This window comes from Mirounga leonina, unplaced genomic scaffold, assembly GCF_011800145.1.
Source record: "Mirounga leonina isolate KUSES-001 unplaced genomic scaffold, KU_Mleo_1.0 Mir_174, whole genome shotgun sequence".
NCBI lineage: Eukaryota > Metazoa > Chordata > Mammalia > Carnivora > Phocidae > Mirounga > Mirounga leonina.
The window spans coordinates 61,404,002-61,424,348 of NW_023270451.1; the positions used below are offsets into that span (position 1 = coordinate 61,404,002).

General features: G+C 38.9%; 1 protein-coding gene across 4 annotated transcripts in view; it reads right to left on the reverse strand.

The window, feature by feature from the left end:
• TSPAN12 (tetraspanin 12) overlaps positions 1 to 20,347 on the reverse strand; it is a 63,507-nt gene that overhangs the window by 37,369 nt on the left and 5,791 nt on the right. For all 4 annotated transcript variants that reach the window (XM_035020990.1, XM_035020989.1, XM_035020991.1 and 1 more), the window contains 2 exons: positions 11,424 to 11,506; positions 10,237 to 10,372 (listed from right to left, as the gene is read on the reverse strand). In XM_035020990.1, the coding sequence (XP_034876881.1) occupies positions 10,237 to 10,372; positions 11,424 to 11,506 (219 nt within the window). The remainder of the gene's footprint in view (positions 1 to 10,236; positions 10,373 to 11,423; positions 11,507 to 20,347) is intronic.

The window sequence follows — 20,347 nt, forward strand, 5'->3', positions numbered from 1 at the left end:
CTTTCTTTTCAGAATCATAAATGGAATGAGGTCAGTCTAATTTAGGAAAAAGCGGGAACTATAAACCAATTTTTGAAGAAACACAGTCTTGTAACTGCTGAGCCCATGCAGAAATTCAAGGTAAGGTACAAAAATACAGGCATGCTATGGTCCTTTGTTCATGCTTCTGATTGAATAAATATAGAAGAGTATTTCTAATAACTTCTCTTAATTTACGCTCCCTTTCAATTTCATTTACACCGGTAATTGCTGAGCTAATTTCTTTATCAAAGATGTTGCTGAAGCTCAAATTTGTACGTATTTGCTTCATGCACTCTTCAAACTATTTGAGAAATGTGTTACACCAGAATCTGAGGGACTTAGCCAAGGGCTTCGAGTTCCCAGAGTCAACAATCTGTATCATGGGAGGTAAAGCATTAATTGAGGCAGTCAAGTAGTATGATAAGACAGGTTACCACATATACAGCTTCTGTTGCTTTGTAAGCTAGGTCAGCTCCAGCCCGCATGCTCAACCTTAGCTCCAAAGATTTACAGGGTGTTACTGGTCTCTGAAGTTAGGGCTCTCTTTACATATTCTGGGGCCGTTCCTCAGAATTTGAGACAGGGCTTCCCATCACCAGACCCTGGGCAGGGAAGTGCAAACAGGAAGAAGCCTTAGCAAAATCCTAAGCAACAATAGCCAAAAGAACACCAGACTCAATTCTTATCCAGATTGTGCTTCTCACTCAGACCCAACCAAATGTGGCCAGATCCCTCCCCAAAACAAGAGGGGCAGGAGTTCGTTATTGCAGGCACCTTTATGACAACATTTTTTATAAGACAACAGGTTAGGAAATTGGAAATTTTAAAAGACTGATGTTTTATTGGGCGGAAAGAGAGATTATACTTTAATGTCAGCCAGTAACTTTTGAACCTATCTGTAACGATGTCTGTGAAAGTATCTTCTTCTAAATCACAGTCTTTTAATTATTTGACCTTTTTTCAGACAAGATAGGCACTTTAACTTATTTTTCTATATTCTCCAGAATAACCACAAACCCTAATTGTTAAAAAGAGTATTAAAATAAAGGGTTCCCTTTAAATTGTACAAATCCACGTATACAAATATTTATTACAAGTACAGAGGTGTGTGTTTTTTTTTTTCTTGTTTTGATAAATCTATTCAAGTAAAAACACTTTCTTCCTGAGCCAAAAATATATTTTTTTCCTTAAAAGAAGAAAGTATATGAACATAACTCAATTCACAGTCATGTTTAATGTTCAGGGAAAGAAAACCATGTGTGAGTAATGATAAAATCTTTAAACTCTCACAAAAGTTGTTCAAACATCAATAACTCAGTCCAACTGATAGAAGGACTAATTTGAATTAAATAGCATAAATTACAGAACGATTTTAAAGAAATGCACCCTTGTTGCAACAAATATTTGAGCTATACCAGTGTTGAAAAGTAGAGATCTTCTAAGACCTGCTTTTATAAACAGACCAACGATTATTTGAAGGGAGTGTATCCATTATCTGCGGGTAAATGCTTCACACGCCTGAGAAGTTTGTTCTCGAACAAGTTAAGCAGTTCTACAACAATCCTCTGATACCAGTCAGTTGTTTATGGAACTTTTTTTCCCCCCAAAGCTGGAAAATTGCTGCGGCACTCCAAAGAACTACTGTTCTAACCCTTCCCCAAGAGTCCTTGAACCTGGCTTGTCTCCCCAAGGGCACCTTAGCCCAGCACCCAGTTTCCTGGTGCCTACTTTAGCTCGATGACCATATTTTTGCTATGACCCCTGAACTAAACACATCCAGATGAACAGAAATTGTTTTATAATATATATCTGAAAAAAAATTCTAAGACATAAGATAGACTTCCCCACCTGAGTGCCTTTATTTCTTCATCAGTAAAGGCACCCTGTTAGAATAAAGTATGTCTTCCATTCTCTCTCCCATCATTAAAAAAAGGTTTTCTAAGGGGTGCCTGGGTGGCTCAGTCGGTTAAGAATCTGACTCTTGATTTCAGCTCTGGTCGTGATCTCAGAGTCCTGAGATGGAGCCCCATGTTGGGCTCTGAGCTCAGCACAGGGTCCAGCTTGAGATTCTCTCTCCCTCTGTCCCCCACCCCGCTGTGTGTGTGCTCTCTAAATAAATAAATAAATAAAACCTTTAAAACAAACAAACAAAAAGGTTCTCTAAATGTGAAGCTCCTTTAGCCCAGAGTGGCTAAACCAGGTAGCTGTTTTCTCCCAGGTAAATGAGCAGAAGGCTCAGAAACAAGCAAGAACAGACACTGCTACCAGCATTAAGTAGGAAAAGATAGATCACATGATTCTTAGGCTCACAGAACTTCCAGCTCCAGAGGAGGTATGCATGACATTCAAGACTCTATAATTTGGCTAATGCTTACATAGCCAACTCTCTGCCCCGCATATCTGGTACATGTTTACCATATGACTGACAAATGCCCTTCTCCAAACACATCAGGAGCTTCCAAGTCTTATCACAATTGCTCTCTCCACCAGCCTTTCAGTGCTTCCAGTACCTTCTCCCCCCGCAGGGACCCTTCTGTAAGCCAATGTCTATCTCTGCCTCCCAATTCACCCCCTCTGAAGAAAATTCTTGGATAATCACTTATTTTAGAATAACTCAAATATATTGCTCAACAAATACTAAGTGATACAACAACAATGTTTATACATTTCAAATAAAATTTAAATTGGTGTTTCTGTCATGTGAGCTGAGAAGATTCATTTTAATCTGAGCCCGTTGTCTGGTTATAAGGGATATTTTATCTGATAAAAGGGAAAAGCATATAGATCACAATCCTGAAAAAGTGTTTTAAATTTATGAAATTTCATGAAAAAACCCTTAACTTTAATTCATAAGCTATTATTTCATCATCGGCTTCATGAGCCGATGCACATAAAGTAAATACTAAACATTTTTCTAAGAAGTTTATCTGAAAGCTACTTTCCTCATTGGCTGAAACGACACTTCTCTCACCTTTTACCTGTATTCACTTGCCCTCTTATCTCCGTTAACATTTAGAGAACTGTTTCCCGAGTCATCTAGACAGCTATAGGATTTTAAATGAATGTCTCCTGTTTTACATTTGCTAAAGGAAGTCAACCGACTGACAACGTGGAAGCAGATGACAAAGCAAAACTACCGCACAACGCTGAATTTGCCTCCGAGGTCCGGTTTGCTGCGCCAGTCACCAGCACTCACAGCTAGGACAGACCTCTCAGTAGCTTGTGTTGACATACAGACACCTGCTTTAAACTCTGTGCAGACCAAAGACGTTCACCAAATTAACGCATATACATGTACATGGCTTATATTGAACCAAAGCTATCTCAACTGTATATATTAAGAAACAACAGATAACAAAGCTTAAAATGTTTACCACGACAGAGTACACCTAAATTATGCACAGGTCAGAAATATAAACGCTTGAACTATTCACACTTCAAACCCCAAAGTAAGCAGAGTCCAACAAGCACTCAAAATCCTGTCACAAAGACCCAACGCTAAGGGCCTGAATATCACCCAGTTGTCCAGGGTCCCCATCTCAGACACATTGACTTCTAAAGACATCTGCTTATGTGCTTTTCTGAGGCGTAATTAGAGTCAGTCAAACCAACATGACTGAGGAAACAGGAGGTCACGGAACTCTGTCCTGGGCTTTTGTACATACAAAAGCAAGTTGTGAAAACCGAGCCTCTGGATCCAGAAATGCATGCATCATCTTCAGTGTCCTCTGCCTGAAACCTTTTGCGAGTTTAACAACTAACTTTGAAAACGGTAGCTTTTAAAGAATTCTAGTTGAAATGTCACAATAATCTGCATGTGTTGAAGAGATGTGTTTCGATCATATGAAAAGTGCATAAACGTAGAATAATACCTCATTTCCTGATGTCAAGTAATACAAATATTACGATCACGTGCAACTAAATGTATCCATAATTCTATTTCAGCAAGGTCTACTGGATTCAGCCACCTTCCCTCCAGTCCCCAAAGTCGTAGTTCAGACCCCAGCCACGGCTTTGAAGACTACTGTGTAACCACTAACAGGGCTTCTCCAGATCTCCAGCCCTAAATGCTAGAAAAACCCATTGGCTCTTCATAGCCCAAGGGACAACATCAGACACTCTCCTACAAAGATCTTCACAAGTGGACTCCTTCATGTGCTTCTCGCTGTGCACTGACACCGTAACCCCCGGAATTTCTAAGCTTTGCCTAAACTTGCCATATTCCTTTACTTCTCTGTGTCGTTGCACACTCTTCATGTTGTTCTAAAGCCCCTTGCCTCCCCTTCTCCGCCAGAAACCTCTGACACATTTTCAATATCTTTTCAAAGTAGCTCAAATAAAGACCTTCCTTCGAAACCCGCCAGAAGTCTCCAATCGCTCCTTAATCTGTGTTCCCACACTTATTTATTCATAACTTTAATACTGTATTTCGCTTTTTTTTTTTTTTTTTTGTATTCTCCCCTTTCACCTTTGCATCTCCAGTGTCAACCACAGACTGGGTACACGATATCTGGTTAAGGAGAGAAAAAGGAAAGAAACAGGGATGAGGAGCGAAGAAGGGGAGAAAGGAAAGGAGAAACGGTTGGATTCTTTGACAAAAGAAGAGGAACTATGGCAGAATTTTTAGAGTTCCTTTCATGATAAGGACATTAAAATATGATATTTTTAAAGATTAATTGACTACTGAATGCCTTGGACTTATAAATTAAAAAATTAATTACTCTTATATTTAAGTCTTACAGAAATAATGCTGATTATTAATTAAACGTATTGTAACAGTAGCTTGGTGTGAAACACTCATGGGCTCTGAGCAAGGACTGTTTTTGAATGCTAATGATGGCAACTAGCGGCTGTATATCTTTGGGCATCCTTCCTTCCCTCATCTGTAAAATAAGTCTAACCATATCAAGCTGCTGTATTTTCTGAGACAACAGGGCAAAACACCGAGCAGATGCTGAATATGTCAATAATTTGATGGACCTTGGTTGAGAAACATAGTTGCTAGGCTATCAGCCAACATCATAAACAGAAAATAATAAAGATATTTAACTTAATAGTTTAATTTTAACTTAATTGGTTATGACTAGCTATATAATTATAAAATATATAACCACTTGAAAGAAGGCCTTAAACAGAGAGCCTGCAGGAAATTACTATTTCAAGATATTCCGGTTTTACATGATGATTTCAACCAACAAAAGAACCGAGGATAGTTAATTTCCTCATGGCCATTAAAAATTTACCCGATTTCCATTAAGATTAGATCATTTCAAATCTGATTCAATCACAGTATATTTTAAGAATGCTTTACAAGTGCTTCCATATAATCATTAGCCATATGTAAATGTTCCGGAATAATAAAACTGAAAAAAAAAAAAAAAAAAAACCACCTTCCCTTTGACACACAAGGTCCTTGGTCTTAAATGTATGAGGTGCTTCCAAGGTAAGTCCTGACCAGCACTTGACTAACTGTGGTTTGCTGGAGGTAGAATGTAGATTAGCATCACACTCTGACAAGTGATGATCTCCTGATGGTGACATTCAGCTGTTGTCGATATTGTAAACATGTCTGCTCAATCTGTTTACATTCCCCTGAGCCGGCACCGCTTTCCTAATGCCTATGTTAATAGCAAGGTAGGACTGCAGTAACAAATGAATTTCATTTAGTCTACAGCTAAAAGCCTTGAGAGTAGTACCCAACTAAGGTTTAAAACCAATTTCCATTTAGCTTCAGTTTCTCTTTTAAAAAGAGAAGGAATTTCTGCTACTAAAATCACTTTGAAAGTCATGGCATATTCAAGTTTATTTTCCTAGTCATTTTTGGCTTGTTTTCCTAATATAATTAGGATTTAATTACTCTTATAAATATAAAAAATATATTCTTACAAATACATAAAAGTTTCTGTTCTATGACAATTTCACATTTATTAAGAACAAATCTAGTTACAGTAGGGTTGCTAGATTTAGTAAACAGAATTCCTGGATGCCCATTTAAATCTGAGTTTCAGATACACGATATATAACGTTTTATAGATGTATATCCCAAATAGTGCATGGAACACGCTTCTACTAAAATATTATTTGTTGCTTATCTGAATTCCAAATTTAATTGGATGTCCTGCATCCAATATGGATACCTTATACGGGAACCTTAAATTAAGGTATTTTCACAACTTGCCTCTATAATTCAATAGAAGGGTCAAAGTTCATGACCAAAGTTCACCAGAAATGTTTTCCTATGGGTGGCCTCTTAGCCCGCCCAGTTTTGGTATTTTTGGGGAGTGGTGTGAGGGGAGGGCAGGTTGGTTATAAAGACCTGTTTTGAGAGTCTCCCACTTTTTCTTGATCAATCCAATGAATAATGGTGTTCTCACTTTTACTTGAGCAGTGCCATAGCCCAAAGGCCAGCTCTTTTTTTTGGTAATCATTCAAAAGATATGGCAACTCTCAGAGATACTGGTTGTCTTTTTGTTTTGTTTTGTTTTGTTTGAGATACTGGTTGTGTTAAAAAAAAAAAAAAAAAGCTTCTTCCTGCTAGTCTCATTTACAGGTCTTAAAAGTGAAACAAGACTTCTATTACAGGAAAATGAATGAGTTGGATTGAATGCATTGGACTTCTTTAAATATTAATTAGGATAATAAGCTAAAGGGCACAAAGGAAGAAAACGTGAGAGTTGCCTTGCAAATATTTGCCAAAGATCTAACATCCTGTCATATTTTGCATTTATGTCCCTCCGCTCCTTTAAGAAACCATTTCCCCTTAAGGATAGAGAAAAAACTAAGGGTAGATGCAGGGAGGCGGCTGCGGGATGGGCTAAATGGATGGTAGGGATTAAGGACAGCACTTGTTATGATGAGAACTGGGTGTTATAGATAAGTAATGAATCACTAAATTCTACTCCTGACACCAATATTACACTATATGTTAACTAACTAGAATTTACATTAAACTTTGGGGGGAAAAAAAAAGAAATCATTCCCCTTGAAGGGGAACCCTATCTAAGAGTCAGGCTTATCCTTTTTTATTTTATTTTATTTCTTTTAAAGATGATCATTTTCATATGGGGTTTTAACAATTTCAATATAAATTCAAACAATAAACCTGCTTGAAATCAACCCTGGTGTTCAAATAACATCCAAAGATAAGGTGGTGAGGATGGCAGTTTATTTCTTGTACCAAAATGAAGATCTGCTTTGATGCCAGTATAATTACAGTTTAGTGGGTCAGTCTCCTCATTGAAAATATCACTCTGTTCATGCCTTCCTGGCTCCAATCTTCCCTCTGAGATGCTGGCTGCTTACTCGCACTGTTCTAATGTCCTGTCCATTATTCGATTTGATAAACATATATGAAAGCTACAGGCAAGGTGAATAGTTCATACTATCAAGTTGTGTGTAGTGTGATAGCTAGGGCTGGTTATAAAAAAAAATTTATGACTAGGGAAATGCGCTGGGCTTCAAAGGTTGAGAAGCATCTACTAGAGACAGTAAAAGCCCAGTGAAAATGGGTTTGGCAGTCAGAAACATTGAGGTTTGAATCAAAGCTCCACACATTATTGCTGAGTGACTTTGGACAAATTACTGAACCTCTCTGAACCTCATTTATAATTATCTACCTTAGGTGATTGTTGTCAGGTTGAAGAAATGAAAGATCATAGGGAAAATGTTTTATATAATGTAAGAAACATTTATAAGCACTTAGGAAAAGGCAGCAACTGTAAAGTAAAATAGTGAAGCTGTTAAAAATATATTGTACTGGACTGCCACAGTTTGAATAGCATATTCTCCATTCACTAGCTAACTCAGGCAAATCAGCCAATCTGTGCCTCATTTCCTCATCTATATTATGGGAATAACATTATCTATCTCATTAGAATTGTGAAGGAGACAAAATTGATTAATTCATATAAAACTATTTATATAAACTACTTTAACATCATCATCTTTGTCATTATTATGGTTTCAGTCCCCCATGTCACCTTTGCATCATAAGGTTCTTTCCAGCCTCATAACGTAGCCTTTCATCACAGGTATCTATGACTCTTCCTGCCTCAAGCGGAGACCAAATTACTTGGTTCTTCATCAACTTGCTTTACGAGCATTCAAGCAGCCTAATGGAATGCATAAACGGTTCTCAAAATGTGTTCCTAAAAGTCTTTGAGGTCCATGGAATATGATATCCCACCCTACCCAAACCCACAGTCCAGGGATCATCCAGAATCACACAAGTTGGAGACAGGGGAAGATAGTTATTCTCAAATTGTTGTGTAAATGGGACAGCATTCTAAGATTGTGGTTTTTGTTTTGTTTTGTTTTTTAAGATTTTATTTATTTATTTGACAGAGAGAGAGAGAGCACAGCAGGGGGAGAGGCAGGCAGAGGGAGAGGGAGAAGCAGGCTCCCAGCTGAGCCGGGAGCCCGATGCGGGACTCGATCCCAGGACCCTGGGATCATGACCTGAGCCGAAGGCAGACGCTTAACCGACTGAGCCACCCAGGCGCCCCTAAGATTGTGGTTTTAAAAAAGGATTCTGAGAGCAGGGCACCTGGGTGGCTCAGTTGGTTGAGCATCCGACTCTTGGTTCTGGCTCAAATCGTGATCTCGGGGTCATGGGATCAAGCTCTGAGTCAGGCTCCATGCTGAGTGCAGAGTCTGCTTGGGATTCTCTCCCTCTCCCTCTGCCCCTCCCTCTGCTCTCAACCTCTCCCCCTCTCTCTCTAAAATAAATAAATAAAATTAAGAAAAAAAAGGATTCTTAGATTTTTTTAAGTTCAAAATACCTTCTCTGTCCTTTAAACTATAAGTTTCATATAAAATAAGTCCTTGAGTTTATGTTTAAATTATTGTCCAAATATCTTAAATGGTAAAATAAGACTCCAAACCCTTCTGCCATTCTCCTCACTGTATACCAAAATGGAAAGAAGTAAGGTCATGGGCATGCTCCCCTTCTCTGAGTGTGGTTTATTTTCTGCAGCACTTTCTGTTTCCCAGTCATGGACCTCAAGAGTCCATGAAGCCAAGACTTATCCTCCAAAAAGCCAACTAATACATTCGCACAGGTTGTTCCTGTGAAATTCAAAGCTTTAGTTCAGCTTCACACTAAGATTCTGTTTTAATTGGTTTGGAATGGGAGCCAGTCAAGCACTGGTGTGCAGGAGCCCACTCCTGAGAGCCAATTTGTGTGCATCTCTCCCCAACTCTGCATTCAGTGATCCCACTTTGGTAGCCGGAAATCAACCATGCTGCAAGTATTTACCCCACGGAAAGCTTCAAATGCTACAAATCAGGATTTTTTCCTGCTCAGATATCCAGCATATTAGCACCCCATTAAAATGTTTGTTTACGTTCCCTACAAGAAATTAATGCACAGCTAGCATTGAGCACTACTGCAAAGAAAGGAATATATCCAATGAATTAATTCTTCCGGAATCTGAGATGTCTGCGATATCATGGTGGCAGCCTCACTATCTGGTGCCACTAACATGAAATATTTTATACACTCAATGTGGTTCAAAAATATATATATACACACACACACATATGTATGTGTATATATATAAGCTGTAATTTAAATTGACTCAAATTTTTAATGTTAAGAGTTTCCTAATTTTTGAATTAGAAGTTGAATCATAGATTTTAGAATCATAGAATGTGAGTGCTGAAGGGAATTTAAGAAGCAATCTGGTCAACTCTTTCAGAATCCAAACAAAACACAAGAAAACCACTAAGATTATGGAAACCAAGACTCACTTCTACCTGCTACCCTATGTAAAGGTGGTGCTGGGATTTGAATATCTATCTGCTATTTCACCACCTGAATTTCCACATGGGTTTTACGGCAGGTTTGTTTAAAAAGGAAGAGAGAGAGAGAACAAGAGTTCTGTTATAACTTCTTTGTTCTAGTCCCGAAGGGCCCATGACACAAGGCAACAACTTACACTTTCAAATGAAAATGTCAACACATAACCAGGGTGAAATAATTAAATAGCGTACATATTTCCATCCCTCCTCATTTGAGGACAACAAATACTTGTGCTGAAATCATCTCTCATGGAAAGAACGCTTCCCTTCTCACAGGATGTTGAACAATTACCACAGATTAGAGACCTGCTATCACGGTTCCCTAAGCACGTAATCTTGTGCACTGATGAAAAAAATAATACAATACCGGTTGGTCTTTTCACCCATAATAAAAAGAAGATGTAAACACCATACCCATGCAAGAAGCAACAGATTTCTTTTCACTGTTCCACAGTAGCCTAACATCCCCACAATGATAAGGAAACAGCAAACAGCAATCATGACTGGATGGACGACAGGAAAATAAGTCAAGATGACAGCCTCCTCTACCCTGAAAGAACAATGATGTCATATTATACATAAAACATAACCAAAATGCACCAAGGACACAGTACAAGACACAACTGAGATTCCTGTTCCTAATCCTTTAAATCATCATGCCTCAAAGCTCATGACTGTGTAGCTCTTTTCAAAGTCACTGCGCTATCACCGATTTGCTTGCTTGTCTTATTTTTGTTTTGTTTTGTTTAGTTTTTTATACAAGTGGTAGCATTTCTACCTCAACTCATTTAAAATCTCTTATAAGATAGGGGTCCCCAATAAGAAGTCCATCCACTCTTAGCTCTGAAGCCTTAGCCTGAGGGAAAGAAACAGGAATCTTCCTCTTCTCTGACCCGGCCAGCACCTTTTCTGCCCGCCGACCGATCCTCCCCCAAAATGCAAAAGACTGCTGTGTAAAAGGAAATTGGTCTCTATTAAAAGAAAGAGGAAGGGAGGTGATTTCTGTTGGAAAACTGTGAAAAAATCATTAACTAGAACCATACTAGTAAGAGTAATAGTAACAACAAAAATTAGCCCTTACTGTTTACTAAGCTCCACTGTGTTAATGATTTTACAAACATGCACCTCAGTTCATCATTCTCCAGACATTTTAGAGGAATGCATGTGGAGTCCCCATTCAGAGATGAAGAAATGGAGGCTGGGAGAAGTTAAAGTAATTTGCCCCTGTGATATTAGCGGATCAACCTTTTGAAATTTGAGAAGAAAATGGCAATGCTGAGTTTGGTTTCCTTAGCTGAGAGATATGAAGGTAAGAAAGCTGGCAGTAATTTTCTTATAGGAAAGTAGCTATGCTGTCCTTTACGCACAAATATGATGCGGCGGCCACACTGTCCACAGGACAGGCAACTGGTGTTACCATACCCAGAAATGTTCGCTAGGACGAGTGGCATACCTTAAAGAGAATGCTAGAAAATGCAAGTGTCTGTGACAAAGGATTGTGGAAGAGCACTATCATCTAAACCGCTGAGGGCAAAGTTACTTAGAAACTAGGGTCTGAGGAAACCTGATGAAAGAAAGCAGTCATTAATTATAAAGCCTACCTTGTTTCTGCAGTTAAAGTCAGAACATTATTTAGGTAGTCCCTCATCCAAGCAGAAACTGCCAACACACTGATGGACATTAGCTGGAAAGAAAAAAAATACAAATTGTTGATCAAGGATTTATGCAACATTCTCTGCAGGATTAATCATTAAAACAATTAAGGATTTTTTTTGTTACATGATCATTACGCTTTTTCCCAGTTACCGTTTAGAAATTCACTATTGTTATAAATATCTGCCATTTCATTTTGTAATCCTGTCATAGCCACTAAACAGAATGTCACCAAAGGAGGACACAGATAGCTAGACAATTAAATGGCTGATTCTAAGTTCAAGACAAGAATTGCACAAGATGAAGAGGCCACAGAATGACTAAATTATCAGATGTAAAAGATGAGCCTAAAACATGTCATTTATAATAAGCAAGGAAGCAATCAAATCCATACTACTGATGTTGCCAAGAAAGTGACAGGAGAACTTGCAAGGGCTTCCATTGTCTAAAGGTCAAACAGTTTGAGCATCAAAATAATAGTAATAATAACAATAAATGCAATGATTTGAAATATCAAATATGCTAAAATCTGTGAATGGATAATAATACTTAAAACTCACTTGTCACCTTTGTAGGAGGGTGGATACTCAACTCATTATTCAGAAAACTGGTAAGAATCCAATTTTTTATCCTACCTTTCCTATACAAACTAAAAAAAAGAGCCAAAGACTTCATGAAAGTTTTTATAAAATTCTGCTAACACATGCAGAAAGCATGAGAATATCACTATTTACAACCCCTACTGAAATAATGGATCTCTAGGCAAAGATCCTCAACGACTACCCAAATTATTAGGTCCATAGTTCTCAGTCCTCAAAATCACCTAGGACTCCTTTAAAAAAAGCCAGAACCACTCTGGATGAGCCCAGAACCACCCTGGATCAATTCTTGAAAGTAGGGCCACAGCATGAGAAATGTGTAAGACTACACAGATGTTCTAATGTGCAGTCAGGGCTGAGAACTGCATAGCATGAAAGGCTAACTTCTAGAATGGGGAGATCAGGCTGAAGTAAAATACCAGCCCCCACTGATTAGTTTTAGTATCACAAGGAAAGATAATGTGTTCCCCCAACATGATGCAATCAGAAGTACACAGAGATACCTTTGAAGTATTTTTTCCAAAATGTCAAACCTGCATCTAACCAAGCCTCCAGCTCTAATTATCAGTTTATAGGAAATACAAGAAATAGATTTAAACTTGTTAAATGCCACCATGGGGATGCAATCAGCAAAATCGAGAATATGAAAAATATCACAGGACAAATGATCTGGTTTCTTTAATTAAAAAAACTGGCCAAGTGGAAAAAAAGAGGGAAGGAGAAACTATTATAAATTAAAAGAAATTTAAGAGATGACCCAAATGCAATATGTTGACCTGGTTTGGATCCTGATTCAAACAAAAACAGCTACAGAGAGACCTTTATGAAATGACAGAGGATATTTTCACATGACTGGATACTTTGAAAATGTTAAGAAGTTATTGTTTGAGATACGACAATGGTATGAAGATTTTTTGAAATCTCCTTATATATATGTTTTAAATTGTCCATAATTAAAAAAAAAAAAAAAAAAAACTTTTTTTAAAGCAACGTTGTAGAACATGTTCAAAATGAGTCTTCCTGGGAAACTTCAAAAAGTTGAAGGTTAGCTCCTAAGTTCTGAAGGTCTTTCCTATTTAGATGGACAAGTGTGCCTTATACTTATCTTAAGAACTTAATTTGACTTTAATTTGATTTTTAATAATTTCTGGCATCTTAATGAACATCAATTACCATTATGCACTATAGATTTAGCTTTTAAATACTGAAATAATGAATATACAAGGTAGGAATGGGTCTATACTGACTCAAGCAGTGCTCATGAAAATGCTTTCTGGATAAAGACTCTAAGGCAAACAGAACAGGAAGAGCTCTGTGGCCTCTCGTAGGGAAATATGGCTACCTGCTTAAAAATCAGGTAGTGAATTTGCTCATTCTTCATTCAGTGGCAGATATTTATTCAACACCTGCTATTTGCCTCATACCGTCTGTACTAGATTTGGAGACCTGGCAATGAATAAGAGATGCTAGATCTCAGCCTTTGTGAAGCTTCTTGTGGGACACAAGGCAGATAACTACAGACTATAAAAAGTACCACAAAGCACAGAAAAATGAAGTAATCTGTTCAAGGTCATATAGACCCTAAATGGCAGAGCAGAGATTCAAATCCAAGCCTTTGGTCTTTGGAGGTTTAGGCTTAGTCACTAACTACCTTCCAAGTTTAGAAATGAGCATATTAATTTCCACAGGGAGGACACTAGCCTGCACAGCATGCAGGGTTCTTTTTTTAAAAGGGGAGGCATAGGCTGGGGGGTAGTCGCTAGTGGCCAGGTTAAGTCTGAATGTCTTAATTATATTCTTTAGTGAACAGAGTCTCAGGGGTCAATGGCCTGAAACAGAGTAAGAATCCTGGGACGACAGTTCCAAGAAGAGTAAGACTAGTTATTACTATCCTCATTTCCGGTGGGAATAAAAACAGATTATAAACCTGATAAAAGTTACCCAGTGGGTCAGCCACAGTTTATTAATCATGCTTCTAGCTTCTGAATTTGATGCCTAGAGTTGCCTGCCTTGTCAAACAATGGTTTCTAGTTTTAAAAGCTACAAAATTCGAGATTACCAAAGAAAATAAAGCAAGCGCGTTAGCTTTCATTCCATGTTGTTGAAAATGCAAAAGGGAGAATAGGATTTAAAATACAAAATTTCTTATTCTAAATACAATTTTCAAATTTAACCCATGGCTCTCGACACCAGCCAATCGGGTGGTTCTGTTCTATATGTTCAAGCTGGATACACCTTGGTCTGAACAAACTGATAATGTGCCCAAGCCACCTTGCCTTGGCTGCCTGCCCTCTACCACCATTGGGAGGAGTCCTTCTCCCAGGTTCACACTTCTCATTTTCAAATACAAACCAACCAATCCAGACCCCACACCCCAACCACCTCCTTTATTGCGCGCTCTCACCCTGGGCCACTCCACACCTGCCGTGATCACCCCAAGGTCTAGGTGCCAGACAAGCAAGGACAGCCCCTGTACTCCAGAGGCTGCTGAAAGTATTTAAACTAGCCAATCCAAAACCTACTTCTTTGTCCGGCCTGTTCCTTGTTGATGTAGCCACAGTAAAAGTACTGCCCAGTCCCTCTCTTTCTCTCTGCCTTGAGATGGACCCCAGTGCTTCCCCTCTTGGCCCTCGTGATGAGACATGTACTCTCTCTCTCTCGTGATCTGTGAGTATAATAAACTATCTTTTCAATGGCAGTCACCTGATCTGTTGGCTTCTCCATACCTAAATAATAATAGAACCTATTAAAACACACAGGGCTGGAATGAGATCTTGCCATTTGCAACGACATGGATGGAACTGGAGGGTATTACGTTGAGCGAAATAAGTCAAACAGAGAAAGACATGTATCATATGACCTCACTGATATGAGGAATTCTTAATCGCAGGAAACAAACTGAGGGTTGCTGGAGTGGGGGGTGGGGTGGGAGGGATGGGGTGACTAGGTGATAGACACTGGGGAGGGTATGTACTCTGGTAAGCGCTGTGAATTGTGCAAGACTGTTAAATCTCAGATCTGTACCTCTGAAACAAATAATGCAATATATGTTAAGAAAAAAAAGAAGAAGAAGAAGAAGAAGAAGAAGAAGAAGGTAGCAGGAGGGGAAGAATGAAGCGGGGGAAATCGGAGGGGTAGATGAACCATGAGAGACGATGGACTCTGAAAAACAAACTGAGGGTTCTAGAGGGGATGGGGGTGGGAGGATGGGTTAGCCTGGTAATGAGTATTGAGGAGGGCACATTCTGCATGGAGCACTGGGTATTATGCACAATGAATCATGGAACACTACATCTAAAACTAATGATGTAATGTATCGGGATTAACATAAGAATAAAAAAAAAGAAAACTACGTGGGCAATTAAAAAAAAAAAACAAAAAAACACACAGGGCTAGCAGGGGGCCCTGGACCACGTGATTAAATCTGAGCCTACATGTTCTCCCTCTACTTGGCTGTATGTGGACCTTTAAATACCTTGTAAGTTTCATGGGGGGGGGGACAGGAATGTCTATTAATGTGATATTTTATTTAATTACCTCAAATTCTTGCACAATTATAAATAATTATCATTCTTTAAAGTAATAACTGATCAGTAATAACTGATCTTAGTTTCTCCATCCTCTAATTTCTTCTAGGCTGTTTAGCCAATTTTCAATATCATAGCTCTGAGACAGGTATCAATAAATTATAAGTTTCTTCATTTTGGTATAGTCTATTATAATCAGTGGTCATTTATACACTGTTCTTCTGTTTATAACAAGAAATGTGTAATTCTTTTAAGTGGTATATTCCAAAACATTTCTAGTAGCATAGAATGGCTAAGTGCATGGGCTTTGAGGTAATTCTTCCATTCAAAAAATATGTATTGATCAACTGCTCTTGGCCAGGTCCTCTGAGATGTGCTGGAGATACACGGATAATGGTATGGCAGTTAATAGGCACCATCTCTAGTCTATGGTGAAATTTACTAAGAGGACACACATTAATCAGCCCATCAAAGATATAAATGTGTAATTGCAAACGGTAGTAAGCACTGGGAAGGAATAATACAAGTTGTTCTAAGCCTCTTTTTTGTGGTGCCTGACCTATTCCATGGAGTCAAAGGGACTTCTCAGAGAGGAAGCTCTGAAGGGTAATTACCAAGTTCATTAGGGAAAGCATGGTTGAAAAAGTACATTCCAGTCGGAAAGAAAAGCAAAGATCCCAGGATGGAAGGCAGCAGGACATGTTCAAGGAAGGGAAACTGGCATGTGGTGAGAATGAAAGGCCAAGCAGGGACCAGATAACACAGTCTTAGAGGACATTAAAGGCATATGGGCTTGGCCATAATGACTGTAAGAAACCACCAAAGCCAAAAACCTTGGTTGGAATTCCACCTCTGCCCCTTAATTAGCTATATGACTTTGGGTATCATTGAATCTGTCCTAAGCCTGTTTCCTCACATACAAACTGTTATGATAATAAGCCCGGCTTCACAGAGGATTTATGTGATGAAAAGACAGAGTAGGGTTCTTTTGCATATTACGTACTACTACTTCAAGTCTCTTTTGACCTCAGGGCTTTCTCTTAATCTTTCTCAGTCAGCTTAAGAGACAAGATGACTCCTAAATCAGTTCAGAAATGGAATCTTCAGATATTTGAAGGTCCAGTGGGTGGATAAGGGATAAAGCTCTGTGATATAGCTACCTACCTCTTGCATTTGCATGGCCCTTCCTAGTTTTGACATCTCTGAAACTGAACTCATTTCCATTCCTCTCAAAACCTGTGTGTCCCTCCCACTGCATTTCCTATCTCGGTAAATGGTAGAATCAACGCCTCAATCACAGAAACTGGCAACTTGGCAGACAGCCTAAACCTCTCCCTCTTCCTCAGTCCTACATCTAATTACTTTCAAGTCCTCCAGATTGTTCCCCCACCACGGCTGGTGAATTCCTCCCCGCTTCCTGCCACTTCTGGCTAGTTCAGGCCCTCAGTCTCTTGCCAGGTAATTGCAATCACCTTCTAATGAACTCTCTGGCTCACAGATTCCACCTCACATTCACCCTTCAATAGCTTTAGGAAACACAGATGGAGTTCTTCTGCTCATACAGCTTCCCCAGCTGCCCCTAGGGCGCCTGCCCAGCTCTCACTTCCACTACCCCCAACTCTCTCCTAGAGAGTCAAGTTTAAATGCTTCAGCAGGGCACAGAGGCCCTCTTCAATCACCTTGAAGCTGTCTCCTCAGTCTGTTCCCTGCCAGCACGTTCTCACGCGCATTCTGTACCCAGATGACAAAAAGCTGCTGCGCTTCTCCAACATGCACCATGCAGAGCCCCCCAAGACCCTGTGTCTTTCCCCATGCAGTTCCCTCTGCCTGGGTTGCACCCTGCCCCAGGCTTTCCATCCTCAGGAGCAGAGCAGGGCAGCCCTACCCTTCAAGGCCAGCTCAAATAGCTAGCATGTAAAGATCTTCTCCCAACTCCCTTCTTACCCACAGCCAGGGCTCTTGGACAGACTTCACAGAGCCATTATCAATTGCTTTCTATTTTCACCCACCCATCTCACTCCACAGACCACTATCTACAGCCCTATCACATAGAAGAGTACCAGGCCCAGCAGGGAGGCCCAAGAGATATTCGATGAATGAATGAGAAAATAATTAAATTAAAGAGAAATGATTTCAACTTGCTAGATGAGCTCTAAGAGAACATTAGCAAAATTAGGGGATGCTTTAAGAAGAGCTAAGCTTTGTACCACTGGAAGTTTTCCAGGAGAGAGATGCTTGCTGAGTTACAAGATCAAAGATTTATACATCAGGTCAGAGGCTGGTTTAAGTGTTCTCAAATGTCCTTTAAACTACAAACTTCTACTTGACTCTACTGTTCTTTTGCACAGTAGTTACCCAAGCATTGTAGTCGTGCCCAGAACATTAGTCAAAATAAATAATATCAATCCAAAGCCTTATCTTATGGCGAACAATCAACTCTGAGACTAAACTGGTTTTTATTATGACATTATTTCCAGCTGCATTAAATGTATGAGAACAGTTTCATTCTCAAGGAGTGATGTTACTCACCGGGGCTGAGAAAATCAGAGCAGTAACAACATACAGAGTGCAAGCTATAGCAAGAAACTAAGCTAAAATGAGATGAGATCACTTCAATACTAAGATCACATCAATACTTGATGCTATTAAATCTAGAAGCACAAATTATGCAAGCCACTCAGGACTCCTTACTAATAATGGTATTTTCTACTAATTTCCAACTTAAAATAAAATAATTCTTCAATTATCATTCATTGTGATTAAATGATTAGGAACACTGCGGTTATCATATGTAACTGGGCATATAACTCCTTATTACATTTTCTCCAGTATTGCAGAATATTGTTTGTAGTTCAAGAAAACGTTTAGAAAATAAAACAAATATTACTTTAGAGAAATATATTTAATATAATACTTAGCAGGACATTTGCTACATTCCGTCTTGCAAAACATTTAGAAAATGCTAGCTCTCAACAAATATTTGTACATATGAAATTTGCTGTGTTGGAGACATAGTCTGGTTTTGCTCAAATCTAATTATGTAAAAATAAGGATTGAATCAAGTTGTTTTCCAAATCAGAATTTTATGTGTGTGCACATTCCCTAAACTTGTCATGAAACGTATGCCTATAGCTTCCACCAAATAGCAAGGGCATAGTCACAAAAGAGACTTTTAAGTCCTTCAATTCTCTGCCATCCATAACATATAGTCTCATATAAGGTAACAGTGACACCAATAATTTCTATTCAAGGCTGACAGATGTTTAAAACCACCTACCTGGACTTTCCTTTTTATGTCAAATCTGGTAGCAAAGAGCAGAATGCAGAAGAGAGATGGGGAACTTAGTTACAGTTCTAACTCTACAGAGACCTTGGACGAGTAATTCAAACTTCTGGAACATCTGCTCATTCTGAAAATGAAGAATTGGACTAGGTGCTTTTAAAATTCCTTTTTGTCTTAAAAAAAAGGGGGGGATTCAAGTTGTGATTTATTGAGATATAAAGGTAAATCAATTCTTAATTAGTTGGAGGCTGGCAGCCCAATGTCAGTACTGCTTGGCTCTGCAGCAGGGATGTGTCCCAGAGAATCCCCCGTGCCCTTCTCCAAAGAGTGGTCCTTATGAACCATGTGATGGCTCATCTTTGCTCAAAAGGGGCCACACTGTATAAAAAGAATGTATCAGCTTTGCCCCTGAGACTAAAGTTTATATAAAGTTTATTTTTAAAAAGCGCTAACATTTGGAGTACCTGGGTGGTGCAGTCGGCTGAGCATCCTACTCTTGATTTCAGCTCAGGTCATGATCTCAGGGTCATGGGATCCAGCCCTGCGTCAGGGCTCCGTGCTCACTGTAGAGTCTGCTTGAGATTCTTTCTCCTTCTCCCTCTGCCCCTCCCACTCCTGCACGCACGCGTGCTCTCGCTTTCTCTCAATAAAATAAATAAATCTTAAAAAAAAAAAAAGCACTAACATTTGTTGGAAGTCTCTTCCTTATTCCTTAGAATTAAAGAAAACTTCAATGACTTTCAGAGTATAAAGTTAGGGGCATCAATGTAAAAAGTCATATTTTTATATGACTAAATAAATGGCATGTGAAGACGAATGTCCACTTGCCAAGATCTCGTTAGGATCTGCCATGAGTCAAATAGCTAAGGTTCACTACCTATGGCCAAGGAAAAAGAAACAGAACATTGGCCTTCTGCTGTTTCATTTGCCCTGCATATATCCCAAAGTGTGAACTAGATTCCCCGTCCACTTTTTAGGTTTTCTTCTATACGTTTCTTTTCCTAGCTCATTAGAGAAGTTTATCTCTATTGCTACTTTCTTTAGTAATGGTAGGTGAAAAGCAATGGCTCTTATAGAACTTAAAAACTAAATATGGGATATTATATTTTTAGAAAATAATAAACAAACATATTTGATAAATGTTAAGTGTTCATCAACTGCAGGAACTTCCAAAAACAACCATATTTATCCATATATGTAATAGCAGAAAATTACCATCTATGAATGGCAAGGATTCATATCATAAAGCCACAGAAGCTGTCTTTTAAATGGAGGAAAGCTTTTGTTTACTTAAATAATATGCCATTTCAACAGTAAAAGTGGGATAAATCTGAAGTAAAAACAACTCATTTCCTTGCTTCTTTGTGGCCAGAATGTGAATCATGGTTTCAAAAGAGTTCTCAGGGCAGTGTACTCACGTGCAGCGCATCCCCAGTGACTTCTCCCTTGACAAACCCACAACA